This window comes from Diadema antillarum, unplaced genomic scaffold (assembly GCF_040938485.1).
Source record: "Diadema antillarum isolate AM-2024a unplaced genomic scaffold, OU_Dant_1.0 seq00001096_RagTag, whole genome shotgun sequence".
In the NCBI taxonomy this organism is placed as follows: Eukaryota; Metazoa; Echinodermata; class Echinoidea; order Diadematoida; family Diadematidae; genus Diadema; species Diadema antillarum.
Genome location: NW_027271913.1, coordinates 1,286,709 through 1,309,031, shown reverse-complemented (window position 1 = coordinate 1,309,031; position 22,323 = coordinate 1,286,709). Strand labels below are relative to the sequence as shown.

Genomic DNA, 22,323 nt, shown 5'->3' with positions numbered 1-22,323 from the left:
AATGAAAAACGAGATATGTTTAGATATGATTAGCAACCTCTTGAAATCATAATGCTGTTACTAAATCAATAAAGTAAGAGTCACATTACTGTGTCACTATAACTTAAATCTTAGAATGAATGAAAAATTACTTTGTGAACGCGGTATCATCATTTCTTCAATCGTCAAGGTTTGACCATCTTATTTGCACTTCTCTCTCACACCCCCCTCCATTTCCTTGTCTGACGTCACAATGATTTGAGCAGACGATATCCCCGTGGGCGGGAAAGACTATCGCCATGATCGCGGCAAAAATCATTAACAACGCGCGGCAGACGACGCATTTGTTGAGCGGCATTACACGCCACTTTTCTATATGCCATGCAGGTTTCTGACGTCATTCTCGTAAGATCCTTTATCATCATATTAAAATCATGGTCGAAACGAAGCGCAATGATATCCACTGTCGCGGTCAAACATGTTCCCACATAGTTTACACTTACAATGTATGTCTAGTCATTTTTAATGATTCTTCTCAATTTGTCAGTGGGTGAGCAAATATCGAAGTAAGCAAATGCATATTCACCTAAATGTCAAGACTGTGATTGGAATATCGACGTGATTAACTATATCGAACTATAATTGACGAATCATTTTTGCTATAGATACCATTACGGAGTTGCTGAAAAGTCCGTAAACCCGTACATTAAGACTGCAAAATATCTACCTAGAATAATGTTTGGCCATTGGTTCTATACTGATGAGTTTGGTTGACGAACGTGACGAAAGTGTAGTTTCACTCCCAAATGAAAGTAATTTGCATTTGTACTTTCTGATCTTTCTGCTTTTATCAAAGTTTGTCTTCCTTTCAGCTCATTGGGTGACAACGACCACAGCTGATCATGTGACATGTCATTATAAACCAATCATGGCCATCACACTATCAGACAAGTTAGCATACATTTTGACACGACCGTTAGTTGTGATAGTGAGTATATTCATTTGTGACTGGATGTTGGCTTATGTTCGTGTATTTATATCATGTGTATGTGTGATGTGTGTGCGTGAGTGCTTGTTTGCGTGTATAATTTAATATTGTCTAACGTCCCCAATCAGTGGATGAGCACGCACGTCGGTAGGTTGGCGGAGAAATACTGGAGGAGTTTGGGGGAAGCTCCCGGGCAGTTGGTGACCTCGAGTTCCTCAAGCTGTTTCAACTGGGCCAAGCCAGATAGGCCGGATGCCGTCAGTAGAGGGCAGCCTACAAAAGACAGAATGACAGGTAAACGCAGAACTTTAAGAATACAACAAATTAAATCATACTGGAGGCGAGCACACGACTCGTTTTATGCTGTTTGTCTGATCAAGGAGGTACTAGGCTCGCCTAATTCCTTCTTGGTCTGATGACGTAACTATAGACTATAAAATGCAACTTATAATGATCCATGAGCAGAGTTACGAAGATGAGAGATAGCATCAGTTAGAAATTGTACATTATAAATTATGTAAATAAGCCCGTGAGTGCTCATAATTTCTTGCAAAAGTCAAAGCAACGTAAGACGCTAATTTCAAATATATCCACTGTCACTTGTTTGCATCCGTATATGATTATTATTCAGGGCACAAAGAGAATATAGACACAAGTTGGTAGACGAAACGGGATGCCAAAATTTGGTAGTATCGGCAGCACAATGCAGTTGTTCTTCCTTGGGGTCTCTTCTTTACAATATCAGCTGGATGCACTAACACAACTAGAAAGCAGCTGAGGAATGACACATCAATCAATAAAACAAATAAAACACGAATGAACAACATAAAGATCAATTTCGAATAACTACATTATCTAACTACGCCCTCAACGACTAAAACAGAAAAAAGAAGTAGCCATACCAGTTTGTCAAAAAAAAAAAATCATCTAAAAGCGACTGAAGGAATCATACAGAGATGCAGCATTCTTGCAGTTTTAATATAACATATTATAATCAATAATGAAGTAACCTAGACTACATCGTTTACTTTACGTAGGAATCAATATGACAGTAACGACAATATTGAAAATGATATTGAAAGAAAAAACTTCACTGAAATGTAATAAATATCTCCACCAAGGAGTTGTCTTGTAGTAAAAAAGAAAAGAGAAGGATATAATGCCGACATGATATTTGGGATGATATTATACAGACAGGACTTGGGATGTGGACGAAACATTGATTACTCGCCTTGGTATTCATGGAATTCGATTGATATTTGACGATATAATCAATGCTCTGGGCCAAATAATTTGGCTGTTCGGGGGCGAAAGGGGCGTGTCCTAAGAGCAGCCAAACAAGCCCCTCCCACCATTTTCTTTGCACGCTCACCTGCCACGGATAGCACCAAGAGACTCTTCATCCCGTACAGATGCTGTAGTCCGAAGTCCTGAACTTGGCAACACCAGCGAAGGTATAGCGCCCTCAGACAGCTCATGGTGGCGAGGAATCCAACACCGGTGTCCGTAATGCGAACGCATCTACAACGTAAAAGAGAAAAGAGACAAACAAAACAAACAAACAATTTGTTAATCATGAAATGACAAATATTGTACACGCATTGCACTAAAACGCAAATGGAATATTTCAGCTGGATTCAATGACGGAAAGAGAAAGAAAAAAAAAATCAAATTTGAAACGGATTGCGATGAAAACGTCATTATTTCAAATACTCAGTAGTAAAGGTCAGGTGATGACACAGATAATCATATCATACATTTTTCAAGGGAACACAAACTTGAAAACACACGAAAGAATGACAACTGTGAGCAGAAACGGTTCAGGCTTGGGAATGAAAGAGGTCTACATTTATTAGAACAGGAAACTTAGACATTATTGTCTAAGATCTTATTTAGATAAGCCCAGCACAGCACGCGCTTGCTCCGGTCTGTGGCATGCTCCTTGTAAGCTTGACACTACTCGTTCTTTTATATGTGTGCTTCTCAATGTGTTTGTATGAGGTTGGAGTTATCGATAGTTTTATGCAAGTCAGACTGGCGTTATTACTTTACGATACTAAAAGTTGTCATTTTCATTTTTTCCAAAGTTATGCATCCAAATTGTCACAACTTTGCGGATCGAATTCAAGGACTATGCACGAGTATAGGTCCTATATTAAACGCCCTCGCCATGTCTTGGTGTGTTGCTTGTTGAACAGCAACGCTTCTCCGCGTGGGTAATGATAAACACGATCATGCTGTTATCATTATAGTGCACAAAACATAGCGTGCATTTACTGAATTCAAGGGAAGCAGAACTCGGATGGGTTTATTGCACAATCGGCTCTTTGGCACACGAGATGACCATCGTTTGCTTGACAATTACCATGGCAACGACATCACTTGCTTTATCAGTAAAAAAACAGATCAATCAAGATTGCGTTTAAATGCCAGCACATGTAATACCGATGGCGGTTGTGTTTTCGACTTAATAAAAAGCATAACGATGCTTGGACAACGGCACCATTATTCTTTCGCATCTAAGAAATGCAGAAATGCTCATAAATTTGAACGTGACACAGCAGGTTCCAAGACAGATATTGAAGCTACTAATTAGTCCAAAGAGAAGAAGAGATATGGTTTGAATTTTAGTTGTCGCAAAAAGGGTGTGTGGCTGAAAACAACAATTAACAAACAACAACAACTAACAAAAACAACAACTAACAAAAACAACAACTAACAACAACAACAACAACAACAACAACAACAACAACAACAACAACAACAACAACAACAACAACAACAACAACAACAACAACATGAATTCGACGAAAGGGTGCACTGCAACGTTGAGTTGCGGACAGAGTTCCGTCGGCTAACACTGTCTCGATTCAGCCGAAAGACAATACAGGTCACAACGGAATTTGGATGCGGGAAATAACAACCAAATTCCCACAACAAAGTAACTATACTCCTGATAAACATGAAAGTTTACAATTGTGCATGTGACATTGTGATATCTGTGGAGTCTGTATGGTACTATGTACGTTATTATGTTTGCTCTATAGCTATATATAGCTTTATAACAACGGATACATCGACGTCCGAACACAGTCTATAATCAATGTATCGTTCTAGAATGTAAAAAAAGAAGGTTCTTATGAAAGAATATAATGAGTGATAGAAAAGAACCGGCAACATGACTATGAACACGTCATGGTCCATAGATTTAACATCAATCCATTGGGTTTGTAACAGGGCTGTCAATAAATCGCATGACTGTGATTTATTTTGTATGCTTAAATTTCCTAGTCCTATTGCTTCACACAATGTTGTGCATATCAGTTTTTCACTTTATTCACCCTCCCTATTCTCCAAAAGAAACACCATTGTATCATTTTGTTTTTTCAAAATGTTAAATAAAAAAAAATCACATTCTCACTTGTCCTTTGAGACACTGTAAGAACTGAAAAGTTAGATTTGTTGAAGAAGGAAGCATCTCCTTGTACATGAGCACTTTGTGGGTAAACAGAAAATGAAGAAAGGCAGGTGAAGATAATCATCATGGTTGCATTACCCATCATGCAGTAGGAATAATGCACATGGTACCATACATGTACATAATTTTTATAACCTTTATTGTTTAGGTGAAATTTATCGAATTCACTCCGATCTACTTCCTTCATGCAGATGTCTTTCTGCAAAAGAACAAACCAAACCAGCTATTTTCCTTTCTAGCGTAAATTACTCTTAAATTCAGCCACATATACTAGGGAGGATAGCATCATCGCGATTCTTGAGATGGAAGTCATCAACCCAAACAAAACCGCTGGATGTCCAAACCCTTGAACATGGCCCACGCATTCTAGTGCACAAAATTGATAAGTAGGACAAACGTTAAAAGCATGCATCCATGCTGGGAGGCTGAAAGCGAGTAAACGTGAGTTTTTATTCCCCCTCTCGCGCTACAAATCCCTGCCTGGCTGCATCCCTTAAATGTCACAAGTTCACGGTGTTCCACCGATCGAGGGCTTTCGACAAAAGTGCGCCGACGCATGTCCGCGTTGTGCAGCCTGAGATAGATTTTCATGCCCAGGGGTATCGATCGTAATGCATGGTTGCTCGGATACAGCAATATCGACGAATTAAATGAATGAAGGAAGAATGGAGAATTGTGAGTGTGTTCGCCGTGTGTATGTGTGTGTGGAGGGAGGGGGGGGGGGCGGCTTGTGTTGTTTTGAAAATGATTTCTATAGGCCAACTCATACCAAGTGATTTTGAATTCAATGCTGCGTATCATACTTAATAGGATAGATGCAAGTGTGGCGTCTTTTTCAAGAAAAAGTTACCTGCTGGTTTTCAACGATAAATACTTCTTAAAGGTTAATGACGCACCAATCTATTTGTGACGGGGAGATGGGGAGGGGGGGGGGGGGGACTTCATGCTTATTCTCTTCTTCCCATGTGATGTGAATGTTAATAATACACACATTATACTTTCACTTTTCTTCGATAAAACCATTATTCATACAAGTTACTGTGATTCATTTACCGTATACTTTGAATATCAAGAACAAAACGAAACAGAAATGACCGGATAGGTCCTTTTAGCCATCGCCTGGTGACGCCTTTTGCTTTCATTAAAGAAAAAAAGGACATCTTAATTCACTACGTCGGCTTGAAATGTGCTTGCTGCCAGCCATGAACAAACAAAACACACAGACGCACAACCACGGTGTCATAGATCTACACCTGATTATGTATGTAAAGTTACCTGTTAGCTGTATAATTTTATACACAAGAGTGAGTACCGAGTTCATTGAGGTAAACCACTCACAACGTGTCCAACACGTTGCACATTGGCACACGTGCACTGAACCACCATCCCTCGCTCTCCTCCGGAACATGTACATTAATTTAGAAGATTTGGATGACTAACATTCGAGCTGTGATTAATGTAAATACTTTACGGGTAATGGTCATGAACACGCATCTTCTACCCCATACCACACTATCCACACTCGTTTCCGCCTCCGTTATATAACGTAGATCTTCCCTCTGCGTGAAAACATCACGCGTTACCTCATCATACTATACCAGAGTACTAATAATGGACGCGCTTTACGACAGAGCGTGCAATGTACAAACTCCGATCGACGCTCGCCTCATTCCCTCGACAAGTCAAGTTCACTTCATGCGAGCTGGTTTCACTGTACGACTTTGACTAAAAAAAAAAAAAAAAAAAAAAAAAAGGGGGGGGGGGTGATCTCAGAATATCGAGTGTGTTACGAATGTCAGTGAAGAGTTCGTTAACATTGGCTTCTCTAGAAGCATCAATATGCCCTGGTTTTCCATATAGGGATCTATACATGAACGGTAGTAAATTTCAGGATATCATATGCAATCACGAAGTCATTAGAAAGAAAGAGAGAACGAAAAACATATACATATCTATATATCTGTCATTTATTCATTTATTCATCTATCTACCCATCTATCTACATAACACAGAGAGAGAGAGAGAGAGAGAGAGAGAGAGAGGGAGAGAGAGGGAGAGTATTACTGTCGTTTTATGTAATAGTGTGTATTATAATACATAAATGTATACAATATATAGTTATATATATATATATATGAAGAGCTTGCTTCCAAAAGGCGCTAAATCCATCATTTTCAATGGATTTAGCGCTTTTTGGAAGCGAGCTCTTCATATATATATATATATATATATATATATATATATATATATATATATATATTTGTGTGTGTGTGTGTATTCTTGCTATTTGTTGATGGGAAGGGCTTTAACAATGTTGGAAATATATCGTCAAAATACAATATCATCGAACAAATGAAATACATTACACACAATTGAACAGAAAAAAGAATGGGCAGGTCAGCGAGTTTCATTCCGCATGACAGACAAAATACGAGTTCTTCGAATATAAAACCCCAATCTGTTGCCCCGGTCCTTTGTATACTCCATCAGTGAAACTGGTTGCCCTTATAGCTGGTTTTCATCCGTTTTCCCTTTGAGGATAGGTATCTCCAACATGACGCGACCAAATAATGCCCAGTTAGGACAGTTATTTACGGGGAACAGAGTGCCAAAAGGCCATTGAACACATTTCAGACGAAATGTGCTTACTTGGTTGTTTTACAGTATAGGAAGCTGTCCACTGCCCAAAGGTTAAAAGACCGGTGAGACTGGTTATGACGCTATACTATGCAATTTAGACTAAGCTCATTGCGGGCTCGCGTACAAATGCAAATTCTAAAACACGGTCGCCATGGAAACGCACACGACGGTGCCTTTGAAATCAAGTTTGTCCCACCCAACAAACGTTGCATTTGCGACAACAATCGCAGCTGATATACTAATAAGCCTCGCCTTTTCGTGGCAGACGAAGTTTTGCGCTCCGAAAGAGAACAAAAAACTCATCTACGCACGTCAGTAGCAGAGATTAAATCGCCGCCGTAAGCAATAATCGCCTCCCCGAACTGATCCCGTATTTCAATCACTGTCGGGATGGAGATCGTGCGAGTTTAGTCAATAACACAAGGTTAGGTTCGTGGGTGTCTATTGTACCGCGCAAATCGTTATTAGGATAGGACGTTTATTAGCGGTTCGCATTGACAATTAGCTCAGTGTACACTTAATTACTGCGAAACCATCGTGAAAGTGCAAAATTAAATGGCAAAAAAGAGAGGAAAGATACGCGAATCATTAATAGCGCGAAACTGTGAGATACGTGGGAGAGTTTATTACATCCCCTCTTGTGCTTGATTCTCTGGATGAGACAACAAATGAACATTACACAAACAAACAAACAAAATAATGAACAAAAACCCAAACCCAAACCCTTCCGCATTATATCTTGCGGGATTTACTTCCATTTTTTCTTGAAACACGCGACAATTAGATTTAAAAAGCAAACATGCAATTCATTATCATCACATTTCCACAGAAAGCGCTGACGCTGAAATATAAGAAATGAATGAAACACAAATAATTTTCACTGATGGCGACACTGGTTTGAATACAAACTATCCTCTAACCCTTAGGTAAACAGTCTCTTTGCTAACTTTCCCGATCCATCGAAACCTTATCTTATATTCGTGTAATGAAAGAAAGAAATGCAATTATGAACATTCTTATCATATAAAATGACAAGCAATAGTACGTTTCATGTTTTGTTCGTATCTTCTTCTTTGTTTTTCAATTTGGAGCCGGATGGCGTTACATATGGTATACTGTGGTTTTGATCTTTTTGCCTCCTATATAAATTATGTTTCAGTTGATTATAAAATCAATCAGTTTGCCGGTCCTTGGACTAGAATTGTGATGTATCGACCCTCTTTACTTCAAATCGTAAATATTATCTCTAAAGATTCACTCCGAGCAGCTTTCTAGGAAACTTCTTCGAATCATGTTGTCATGACAACATGAGTGCAGCTGATGATAGTGATGATAACAAGTAGGGATTGTAACAGGTGAAGCGGCATAGAAATCGATCGAAATTCCAAATTATACACGTGACTAAAACCTCCAGCATGAGAGCAGGAAAGAACGAACCACTGGTCATTGATACCCGGCAGACATCATACTGGGGGTTACTGGGAGATATCTGAACAAGGCCACAATAATTTCACAGAATGACGGGAGGGGTTGGAATTATAGCGGGGAATGCACCCGGTGATGCCTTCCGTTTGGATTCTCCGCCCGCAGAGCGCCGCTTCGCTGCGGGTTTGGCCGGAATACCAGGCAACGGTAATTGACTGAAAATGCGACCTCATAGTATGAAGCATGCAAGGGCGCCATGCCTTAGCAAAATGTCAGAGAGGAGCATGGGCCTGCAAAGTGGGTTAATACAATCGATCGTGTGGGGAGGGGGGGGGGGGATCAGGATGGGGGATGCTAAGGGTGGTCGTCCTGAGAGAAACGGCTCACGATGTGTCTTCGATGAGGCCTTTGGACATGCTACTTTATGGGTGAGGTTCGGGAAAGGAGGGGGGGGGGGGGGAGGGGGTATAATAAGGAGGTCAATTTGACAGGCATTCCTCCGATTTATATTATCTCATCTGCTCTTCCCTCAACATAGTTTGAACGTAAAGTTCCATTCATGTGCTGAGCACTACGAGCTAGACACATCCATTATTTCTGATAATGCGAATCGTCCTTATACCCGGTCCTGTTGTTACCCCTAAATTAGGGTCAACGGTATTGAGGAGTTAACCTATATAATGGAGACGATGTTTTTATTGGCTCGGTTTTCTTTTTTTATTATGAAGATATCACATTCAATTTGGAGATCACTCTTCCCGTTTGTAAAACAATTCAAAAATGCTGGCGAGAAAGACTATAGGCGCATTCTGGCATTAGGTTCACAGAACGGCGTGCTCAGTGAGGTGAGGGGACAAGCGAAGTAGTATTAACTCATTTGATACTGTCAACCATGAGTAGAAGTGAGCTGTACAACACTACTCTACACGCCCACTGCATATGAAGAGTCTGGTCGCAAAACGAAATAACTCCATTCTTGTTAATTTGAGATATTTGAGAATGAAACTGCTAAAAAACAGATAAAATAAAAGGAAAATATGGGATTTTTTTTAATCATGCGTTCAAGAATATTCCTTGTCTTATAAATATTGAGTTATTACTGGAAAGGTTTGTTTCGCTCTATCTTATGATGCACTTACATTTTTTTTTTAAATGGCGATGATTCCTTTTTGCGATCAACCTGCTAATATATCGATGTGCGTGTCTCATTTGAAGGCTGATACAGAATGTAGGTGGCATAATTCACAGGTCCAATGGTGCTCGTGAAATTTATCAATCTATTTGAAATTGAAATAATGTATAGAACGTCCAAATAGAGTACCTCATACCGGTCCCCCGGCTTCCAGGCACTTCACACCACACGTGGCGCCATTTTAATAGATGCGAGCCTGTAGCTATTAGTGTGCGACAGCGCCCCATGTAACATCAACAATGATGCTGTATCTACATTTTATTGTCATACTGCACTGTGTTTATACTGCATATTAGCGTAAAGCGTTTTCTTCAGGACACTAACCAGCAAAATACATGCGAATTTAATCATACTGTCTTGGTGTTAAATAACACAACATAGGTTGTGAGTGTATAGTAAAGTAGAATATTCTGTGGTAGCAAATAGATTACGATTGTAATTTCGGTGTGAGTTGTGTATTCTCGGCTTCACAGTTTTGTTTCACAAACGGTGAAGCCCAATATAGGTGTGTTTAAATCTGGTTTAACCGTCTGACCCCACGTGTGGATCATAATTTTAGTTTCAATTTCATTGCCATTTCAATTTCAACTCTATTTTCGTATTTTTCACTGGAAATGCATGAAATATAACAAAAATATTTATGTCCTACTTGATGATACAATGTCCAGCCTGATGATGATACATAATGACATGCACAGCCACGGCTAGTGGTCCTAAGTACGATGTGCTTCTGTGTGTGTGTGTGTGTGTGTGTGTGTGTGTGTGTGTGTGTGTGTGTGTGTGTGTGTGTGTGAGGGTGGGTGGGTGGGTGTGTCTGCGTGCGCGCGTGAACATTAGGCAATGAGCTCCATGATAGAAGTGAAAGATATGCAAAGCAATCTGTCTCCCTTTAGCTGTCGTGTACAGTCAAACCCTGAGACTCTGCTCATAAGATTCGGCGATGAACACTTTTCTACTTTTTTTTTGTCAAACATAATCAAACTCCTCTGAGTAACTGAACAAACAAAGAGTCTTCAAAAAGTCGTATTCATCGCAACCGCGTGTCTTGATTAATCACAACTCTAGAAGAAATCGCACTAAAATGAAAACTTGTATTTCATTTTCATTTTATTTCAAACAACACAAAATAGGTACATACACATAGTAACACGAAATCAGTACAATGTTGTAATAAAGAAAAATACTGTGAATTGACAATTGAATACAGTGGCCTATCTGAATACTGAATTGAAATTAAAATGTTTCGAAATGGAGGAGACATGCTGAAAAGCAAAGCTTTTATTTTGAAGTTTCCTTTTGCTGGTATACGGATAGGAAAATATGATTTCGCACGTGGATCTGTGGATATGATACTGCACTTTTCTATAACACAAAGTGGGACATTAATGGATAATGATCTGTAGTACTGGAATTACTTTTTCATAAACTTAGGATTTCTAGGTTTAGATTAGATTATACAATGATAACGTAACTAGCCAGCACGCAGTTGAAATGAGGCAAAACTTAATGAATGACGCATTGACGCAACCATTTATGATTGCACAAACAGTGCTCGGCTAATCAGAAAACACTTTACAGCGTAGATATTTTATGGATTTGCGGGAGATAATAATTATTATTGAATATGTTATGGGAATGAGTTGAACCACGTTCAGTGTTTATTTCTAGATGTGTCTTCTGTCTTTTTAAATAGGTGAATGTTCCATTTTTGCTTCTCTTCTGCTTGTTTCATCATATCTTTCCATCTTACCAACCTAATAATATCAATCTAATGGGTATCATTCAGCATAAAGACAGTGTAATAATTCAGCTAAACGATATTATTCACTGACTGCTGTGAGAGAAATAGATCGCCGGCTATAGTTCTGTTGGGTGCTATACTAAAAAAAAAAGGATGTTGATGTTAATAATCAGCTACAGAATCTTTTCTTTTTGGCTATATGATACCCTATGAATAAGTTGCGAATCTGCCAAAGTGTGACTTTATGGCGAGGAAACGTCTGCATGTAATCTCATCCCTATTATGACGTATTAGGGAAGTCAAAATCTGAGCCAAAATTCGTGCGAATATTTTGGCTTTGGTTGGTTATTGATCGTCTCGTTGGTAATCGAGGGAGATGTACTTTTCTCACTTTCTCTTCTTGCCCCCCCCCCCCCCCCCCGGCTCTCTTTCCCATTCTGCCCCTTTTCTCTCTTCTTTACATTATGGCTATTTTATGAGTCATTATGTACGACATTATACCAGTTCGCACAAAATCACAGGAACTACATTAATGTCCAACAATGAATTTTATTAATATTTTTTGAATGAGATGAATGATTTGCCCTGTCTGATTACTCTCAAGTGGATAGGATTTCCATCTAAACGTACTGGCGGAGAAAATAATAAATATGCACATGCAAACCGGGGGTGGTAATTAAACTGTCAGTAGAAGCAGTGAGGGATATCATTTCAACTCTCGAAACTATAAGTCGAGTAGATTCATAAGAGAGAGATCAAGCCATGTTTATCATAAGGTATAGCTCTATACACTGAACATTCTCAAACCGACAATGCATTTTAGCATTGCAGGAGTACATCCTTTGCTTGCATAAGTTGCTGGTTTTTTTTTCTTATTTGTGAATCTCCTCCCTCACTCATTTTCCCTTCGTAAGAGCTCACGGCAACCAACTTTCGTGTATTACGTAGATGGGGCAGACTCGATACAGATTCGACTGCCTGTAGATTTCGTCGCATAATGACCTTCTGTCTCGGACAGCCGAGAGAGGCTCCTCAAGCAAGACAGATTATTAATTTGTATGATTGCGGGATGAGTCAACCCTCTTTGCTTCCGGGAAAAGATAAAAACCTTTCTTTTTTTCTTATTTCTGTTCCTGTTCAGCCTCACTTTTTCTTCTTCTTTTTTCTTTCTTTCTCTACATGTGCCCTCCTTTGTCCGGCCTTCTATCAACGTGACGTCATTAATGGGAATACGCGCGCTATTTCATCTTCAAGCAATTGACGCTTATCTCGGGGGAAATGGTGGTCATCCGGCAGGTGTTAGTTGAATGTCTGTGAGCGTTGATGGAGAAATGGATGATAGTGGGAGGATGGCATGGTGATGTCAGGAGGGCGTGGCGATGTGGGCATGGGATGGTGATGCAGACATGGGGTGGCGATGCAGACATGGGGTGGTGATGTGGAAATACTAGTAGTGGTGTGACAATAAGGATCATTGCATACTCACAACCTCTTTTCACACACAGGGACACCTAGCGCTCGCGACTACGAACTGCCCCGTGACAAAATTACCAGCAGCAACACATGCGCTGAATGAAATAAACATGATCATTTTTCATCTCGTCTACATGTTATATGTGAGTTAGAAAGGGGGGGGGGGGGGGAGAAGAAGAAGAGGTTACAAGCTCGATCACGGTTCAACTGGCAACTTGACATTATAGCCAACCTGATGGCTCTCAAGATGAATACTTGATGAATAATTGACGAACACTCGATGAATACACGATTTCTGATGAATTCGCGATGTTCGTTGATGTATGAGCTTTCTTCTTGCCGTCCTATCATCATCATCATCAATTCGATAGAGGGTATCCTGGCGTGGTTTGATTGAATTCTATCCGAGTTATATTCTGGCTTGGCTGCAGAGAAGATGATGCTGCATAATCGTCCGCCAAAGGTAATCCCCTTCTGATTAAAATTTCAGACATGATTCATCCAAAGGGCTCGGGTGCCGAATTTTATCCTTACCTATTGTATTGAGCATATTTGTCATAAGCAGTTTAATAAGTGCCGGCTATTCACTTAACAAAAGAATGAAAATAACATAGAATAAAAAAAAATAATATAATATAAATGTAAATTCAGAATTTCGGAACGGTGATTGAACAGGTTTTGTACAAAGCGTTATGTGTCATTGTGGGTAACTTGTGAATCAATGGCCAGTAACAACAGAAAACCCTCCGAATTGTCACAAAACCAAGTAGTTAATATGTTTTGTTCGCGGCAATCACGTTAGTGCTAAACAATGAGAACGTATATAACATGTCATGATAACAACCAAACTCAAGCGCGAGTATATTTGCATATCAAGGTTATAGAAATTATACATCAGTCGCAAAATAAATTTGCTGTTGTGTTAACAATAATGAGTCTTAGCCAGCATGAGTGAAAGGCTTAAGATGTACTGCACTTTCTCTTCTCATAAACACTCGGTGCTATCACCGCCTTGCGACATCATCGTTTGAACATTTCGTTCTTAAGAATGATACAGCAGAAATGAGGAATACAATCTTGATAGCTTAGCCCAAATGAATCACTGCATCTGAATAATTAGTTCATTACGGAAAGCAATAAATGCTATACTCTGTCGAAGAGATGAATTCAACTCGTGTCTTCTGTCGAGTTTGCGACTGCTCTCGTCGATGTTATGTTGATATCTATTTGAGCTCTCATAATATTCTCACTACAAAGAGCCGTTGTATCATGCAGAATCCGGCTATTGTAATGACTGCATGCATGTTTCACAAAACAAAAGAGGGGATAGAAAGGGGGAGGGGCGCTGCTCATACTGACGTAGGTGTGAGGGAAGCCCTCTTTGAAAGCGATGTTTTCATTCCATTCTCCTCTCTCCCTCGTTCCGTATTACTTGAGAGCTCGCTTAACAGCCTTGACCTTTTTGAGGCTGGTTGCGCAGTGGCGCGGCCACTGGCTATGAAAATACAGCCCTGGGAATACACAGAGGCTTGATTCCATGTCGACACACACACACAGCCCTCATAGTGGTCTTTAGTTTGCTGGAGTCATTCCCCATCCCCTTTATTAGGATGCCGGGGCATGTCCCCTGGCGCTATTTTATATATACAGCAAAGGGAGCGGGAAGGTTTTTTGTACTTGTGTATGCGACGAAATACATTACTGATGTAAACAATACGCAGGAGAGAGGTAGGGGAGAATATATACATCTGTAAACATCGAAAAAATGGAATTAACATTATATACACATGTAATAGATATAGAGAGACGTAAGGCGAGAAAAGATGCGTGGTGTGTGTATACTGTCTGTAGTAAGCATTCATGTATTGAAACTTGAAAGACGTGTATATTAATTTTTATTACCACTTCTCCTAATGGGGGGGGGGGGGGGATCATTCCGTGAGAGGTCTCTAATGTTGTACACGAGTATTGAGATCAGACGGCCATCATCAAACTCTCTTTCCATGTAGTGTGTGTTGGCATGATATAGGATGGGAAGACACATGGATGACATGAACATGGTGGTAAGAAGGTCAAAGTATGTCCCATTATTATCCTCTGCGGTTCAATGGCACAGCTATAGATTGCTGTTATTCGGGGGAGGCCTAATTACCAAGCAGCAAGAAAGACATTGGTATGCTAGTTCATCTCAGTGGAGATAAAATTGCCATCTCTTTCAAATGCTGCATGGTGCTTTCACAATAGCCGCAATTAACCCAGTTCGCTTGACAATATCGCATAATTACTAATGTGCGCTAAAAGCATTATGGTTAAAACGTGATGGAGGTGCATCACATCAGTCAGGAAACATGCTGAGAAGCAGTGGAACGATCATAATTTCATGTATGCGCTTTCAAAGAAAACAAAATCAGAATCGAGGACACTCGTCTTTGGTTCTATTAAATCAAGATGGACATGATGGAGAACGGTCCTAACTGAAAATGGGTTGTGAAAAGAAGAGCTGTTTACTCAAAGAATACATGCAGGGAAGAAAATGAACGGACGTGCAACCTGTTTTTATTGTCTCACTCACTGTTTCATGGTTTCGCTGTGACCTCTTTAATGATCTTCCTGTCAACAAATCTCTAGGGTTTCATTTTATGACGGGACGCAGTATAAATGTGAGGCAACGGATTTCCTCTAAACAATATCACTTCTCTCCAAGTGATACTGCCACAGAAAATTATGAATGCGCTCTGCCTGGTACTCACAGCAATACAACTGTGTAGTTGGTATACCGCTAAGAGTCATATAACACGCTCGACGAAGTTACGATCTTCCACAGATTTTAAGCCGTCCGTGCCGCCTGCGTGCGCACTCAAGTTGACTATGCATTAGTAGTTTCTTCGCAATCTGACCACATGACGTCACTTGGTGTGAACAATGGGGACGGGTTTCGGGTAGAGCGACAAGAAGGAAGGGATGGGTCAAGGGGCCAATCTAAGAAACTTAACGCAAACAACAACAACAACAACAACAAATACTGTCAAATTTAGGTGAAGGGTTTGTGGCTCGCTTGAGTCGCATTCCTGTGTATACAAGATGTATAACTGGAGCAAGGGCCGATAAAAACGTAGATGACCACCCCGCTGCCGCATGACTGGTTCACTGTAGGTCTCTCCCACACAACCTCCGCCCCAACGTCCCCCCCCCCCCCCAAAAAAAAAGGGGGGGGGGAGAAAACCACTTCAAATAGCACTATAAATGAAACTGGCTTAAACTCCGATATTAAAACTATTCATCATTGCTCACAAAAATATAGTTTTTAAAGTAATAACGAAAACTTCTGTCTTTTGTGCAACGCCATTCCACTACAAAAATCATTTGCTAAAAGAGTTTTACGCAATAAAAATCTTTGATCATCTCCATGGTAACTGAAATTAAATCTCCACTGGGGATTTTCCAATCAGGCTGCAATTTGTAGAGTAAATGATAAAGCTAGATTACGCCGCAGCAGCATTCGACTCTATACTCTACATGTATCTATTCAATTACCTCGGTATAGATTGAAAGGCAATGAGCATCGCGTTTTGCTCAGTGGCACATCTTAGCCCCCAAGGTTCGAATCCCGGACCCTCTGAATGACAAGTGCAGCGTGCAATCCACTGGATCACATCTGCACTACAAAATACATTAGTTTACATGTTTAAGTGGCTAACGTTCCTTGGCATTGAGGGGAAAGCGGGTACCGCTCTGTAACTTGGGGGCCTGAATGGATGAAGACCCTTATCCCAGTGAATGTGTTTTGACATCTTGAGGGGTGTAGTCTATGATGGATACCAGATCGAGTTTGGTGTCGGCTGTATAGGTGGGCTAGGACCGCTGTCTTTGTCTCATAGGCATTGTAATAGTATCCAGAGTAAAAAGGCCGTATCCACCATAGTTTACCGTTAAATTCGTATTTCTAACTGATGCATGCTGATGCATGAGTTATCCAGTACAAACTAAATTTCTCACGCCTATCATATTATGTAATATGATATAATATAATATGATATAATATAATATAATATAATATAATATAATATAATATAATATAATGTAATATAATATAATATAATATAATATAATATAATATAATATAATATAATGTAATATAATATAATATGATATAATATAATATAAATAAAGCAAAATATAATATAAGATAATATCATATCATACCATATCATATCATTATCATATCGTCATAGTATATAATTATATGATTTATATCATTTTATAAGTAATGTATGGAATCTAAGCTCATAAACTAAAGGATGCTGATTAACTGACGGTAAGAAATTACTGTGCATGTGAAGGTATTGCGAAGGATTGCTGTCTTCCATCACACAAAGAACTATGTTCTAAATCCTGTAAGGGTTTTAGGGTAAACACGGCTCTCCAAGCTCAGATTTCGCTGATAACATTACGACCTTCTCGCACTTTCCTAGACTTGAGATGAGTGTCTGGAAGACTCTTCATAATACCACGATGAAAACCAGAACATCGAGTCCTGATCTGACTCGTTTCAGATGGAAAGGCTGAGGTTGATCTCGTTCGGCAAAGATTGCATAAAATATGACCCAAATGATATATCAAATCCTCTCCGATGCGGATAGATTCGTCCCTGGACAAAATCTCTTTATACCTGTAATGCACCTCTTAACCGGAGTGTATGAGTGAGTGTATCTGACAATGCTATGGTAACACCTACTTATGACAAGGCCTCCTTCGAAAATAGAGTTTGCTCTGGCAGACTTGCCTCAGCGAACAAAAGATTACTAATGTATACCTTGTTTGTGGTATTACACAATAGATGATTACCGTATATACTGAAATGACATTTACGCTCTTCATTATAATTAATTGAATTCTTACTGATCAATATTTTCATCGCCACTTTAATCAACCACACATCCGGTTAGCACAGCAAGTCCTGAATTTATTTCAAACAGAGATAACTATATAAATATATCTTGACGCTTTCAGTAATAAGAACACCAATATATCGGAATTTCTCTATAGGCAACTAAGGGTATGGGCGTGTAGAAAACTGTAGTTGAATTAATGTGGAACAGCCCCGAAGCACCATCAAATACAGACAAATTGAACTCAGCAGTGACGCACCTGAGTTTCTAAATGTACTATTAAAGAGGGGGAAAAATGAGAAAACAACTTTCGCAAACAGATTATAATTTAGATGTGTTTTTATCTGAGCGTTCTTTCCCGTAGAGCGCCAAGCAAAGCGACAGGCGAGCATCTGCGTAAACGGCGGGGCAGGAGCCGGCTATTTTAGGAATCCCACCCCGAGGAGATAAATATTCGCTCTGACTTCGTTGTAAACACAGTGTATAAAGTTGCATCTACCCTCGCTATCATCATATCCCATCAGACCGAATTCTCGCAATACTTACGCCATGAGGTGCTATAAATATGCTGCAACGTGTGCCCCCTCCCTCTCCTGCGCCTAGCTAACTGTCAGCTATCGCCATTTTATCTAGAATCTCTATTTTCTTGCATGCTTTCAATTGAAGCTTTTTTCTTTTACAAAGTTCATCAAAGATTAAAAGCTTTAGTACTTCAAAATCTTAAACAAATAAAGCCGTTAAATCTATAAAAAGACGTACTCAGCAGCATTACATGCCTTGAGAGACTCAGGTATATATAACATATACAGTGAATGTAGTAACATGCTCTTTCATGTCATCACATCAAATTAAGCCGAAGATTTAATGTGTCATTCTTGATTGCAACACAACACAAATCAGTTCAATAGTATCTTTTATTTCAAAATGCTTCAATAACAGCCTGGAATGGTGCTTTATAGCATAAGCACTAATGTATTTGTTAAAAAACCCGACACAACATTCGATGATTTTCAATGAACAGAAAAGAGACGTATTATAAACATTGGTCCCTTTGCGAGAATCGTTGCTTATAAGCATGCAACAGAGAGTGTCAAATAATGGCATTTCAACCAGTCGTGATGAATAGAATACTAAAGTATATCTGCTACTATATGATTTCATGTAATTATGATATGATATAGAAAGACATGTGATATATGTTGCGCAAATATTCGTGACACTGGCAAGACTCGATGCGTCACTATTAAAAATTTGGATCAATTTTGGTGAAAAAGAAACAAAACACAACAACTATAAGATCTATACCAGAGTTGTTCATCGACCCATATGTACGGATTTAGACGGCAATCGATTTTGATTATCTACGCTACAGTAATAGGATCGACAGCACACTGCCATTCTATATGGGGAACACAGAAACAGATTGTGTGTTAGACTTCGTTAACAGTCACGGACAGTATTTAAATACTCGTCTCCCATATCTTTCATATTCCACTGCATCTTCTATCATCTATAACAGCAACAAAACATCTTTGTTAGTTTTAGTTTATTTACAAAATATTAAGTATTTTATTTACATCTGAATTCCAAGAATGAGACGGGAGATGTTACATGATTTCAACATTTTCTCATCGTTTCGCACATGAGCGGATTAGACGTTAATTGTAATAACAAAATGTGAGTTGCACGTGATCATGTGCCTTGAGAGTTTCATTCACCGTAATTTGGGAAATAGGGTAAAGTGTTGAGAGATGATCACACGACGTGGGCTTTGGAGGAGACAGGATACAAGGTGATGCGATCATGAAAGGACAACACACGAAAACAGTTATCAACACACATTTGTGGTGTATCTATATACATAAAACATACAAATCACACACACACACACACAACGCATATGTAAACACACACACACACACATACACAACACACACAACACACATACACACACACGAGACAGGGAGAGAGACATAGAGTGAGAGTTGGAGGGAGGTGTTTTGTAGTGATAATGATAATAATATACCTGCAAGTCAATTGGTTTTACACGTTGAGCGAAAGAGAGAATGGAAATGAAGAGATTACGGGTAAACAGAAAACGCGAGCACTGGAAGAAAGACAGACACGGAATAGACGGTAAGTTTACATAAGTGGACTACTGGTATTCGTTATAATCATTATCTTCTCCTTTACGTGTCCAGTTCTTATAAAAGCTCTGCATCGTTCAAGTCATTGAAGGCTCGACTCGATTTTCCCCATACGTTGTGACTAACAGAAACAAAGCTAAAAAGATAAAAGAAAACAGAAGAGCGTCTCTCCCCGTTCTACGACGGCTTGCTCCTATAAAGGTATTCCTTCACCTCCCTGCAACAGATCAAGTTTTGAGCAGCTACATAGCACTTTACCAACCACAACTCAGCATGCACACTGCGTGCATTATGCCTCTAATGAAATCAGTCACGGTAATGTTGCTTATGAATCTAAAAGCATCCCACTCGTGTGCTTAGGTTAAATGCAAATCGACAAGAGAACATTAGATGAGAAAAGGGAGGAGAGAGAAGAGGAGACGAATCAGAAGGGACCTAAAAAGAAAGGAAAATGAGAGAGATGGACAGAACGTTGAAAAGCCACGATGTACTAACGGCCTAAGCTGCCTCCATCTAAAATAAGCTGCGCCTAAAATGTCAATATTACGGGCGCTCGGTTTGCAGCTGATGACGTCAATAGACGGCTCGTCACCATAGCAACGCATCCCTTGACAGTTCGTGCTACATAATGGGGATGTTCTTCTTTTCGCTCTCTCTCTCTCCCCTCCCTCGCTCGCCATCTGATTTAACCGTGCCGTCTCCCGTCCACATCTCAACAGTATACTGATACATAACATTATATAATTATACATGACAAACTCTCTACGTGGGTTTGTTTGTGTGTACTATGTTCGTAGGCATGTTTTATAATATAACATGTGTGTGTGTCTTGCATTCATGAACCTCCTAATGAGATACACATCCAGCACTACAGTGGAGCCTATAATACATCAGTACATTATTGTCAAGACCTCGCGGGTAAATCATTAACATCAACAGGCGTGGTTCACAGTGCAGATATCTTGCAGTATACCAGAAGATCAGATTGAAGGAATGTCACAGATCCAGCATCATTGACACCTGAATGTTGCCTACGAATAAATATAAGTATATACTCTACAATGTATAATAAATATCTAAAGAAATTTCACACATTAAAATTGTGTCAGTTTATATTACTTACTGACTTAATAGTTTCGAAATGAAAAAACAGGGGACGGGGCATGTTCTACTCATTTCCTACAATGATTGTTCGTATGTTTTGTGAATATCACGTGGTATATCAGACCTATCTAAACTGTATAGAATCAGAGCTAGGATCTCCCGACCTATTAATCTCACTTTGAAGCCAAGTTTTGCATATACACCTGTCATCAGCGGTCTCGGACATAGATCTCTTACTGCACTGATTGTGATTGCTAGTCTTGACATTTAGCGATGTCATCATGAAGCAAGTGTGGTCGGCTACTACGGACGTGAATGTCATCTCTGATCTCGACAATGAATCCCGGAATATAGGTCATAATCACGTGACTAATCTATAGCTTGCCATCATGGCAAATAACCTTGCAAGGGTCTGTGGTATATAGACAATCATTATTAATTGGGCGCCATCGAATATTGATTACGTGGTCAGGTTGCTATGTAAAGGTGATGAAGCAATATCGACAGGGAAAATAAAGAGTTGTGTTGTTTTTGTTTTAGTTTCAAAAACATTACTTAAATCACTTAATACGTAGCAAGTGTTTCCTTGATCCGTATGTCATATACAGAGGAATTAATCTATAATCTATATAATGCAGACGCATAACAATTCATGTCATGCATTGCACATATCACGTACTATACTTTACACTGTATCACATCATAATGATTTATACGTAGTGAAGACCCACATAATATATAATAACAGCTGCTTTAAAAGAAACAATTACCCGGTACTCCATTATTATCGTCGGAATGACACCAAACAAACAAACAAGCAAACAAACAAAAAAACCCAGCGTATGATAGTTAAGAATTAATGTATATGCATGCACATACATACATACATACATACATGTAATATTTTTAAGTATACGTACGTTTGTACATGATTGTATTGTGTACGGTGGTGCAGATATCTATTTACAAAATTTTACAATAATTGCAACGATTATATAGTAGGGCCTAACTATATGTTATGAAGAATACAGTGAGGAGTTTTCTACAGACCTGTGTACTGTGTATTTATGACAAGTCATAAAACTACTAAGTTGTTTAGGCGGTGTGAGTCAGCGAGTCTGGGAGAAAGTAATTAACATTTCCATTCCAGAAAAAATAAAGTTGTACCCTCTTCGCAGCACCCTTGCAGTTATTTCTGTGACACACAAATGCCGTGTAATTAAGATCCTTACACATGACTTAGATACAAAATAAATAGACTGACAGT

At 39.3% G+C, this 22,323-nt stretch overlaps 1 protein-coding gene across 1 annotated transcript in view; it reads right to left on the bottom strand.

Moving 5' to 3' along the window:
- Nucleotides 1–847: 847 nt before the first annotated feature.
- LOC139743555 (uncharacterized) overlaps nt 848–22,323 on the bottom strand; it is a 32,456-nt gene continuing 10,980 nt past the window's right edge. The window contains exons 2-3 of the mRNA XM_071654036.1: nt 2,340–2,488; nt 848–1,240 (exon numbers count right to left, since the gene is read on the bottom strand). Of these exons, the coding sequence (XP_071510137.1) occupies nt 1,092–1,240; nt 2,340–2,488 (298 nt within the window). The 3' untranslated portion in view covers nt 848–1,091. The remainder of the gene's footprint in view (nt 1,241–2,339; nt 2,489–22,323) is intronic.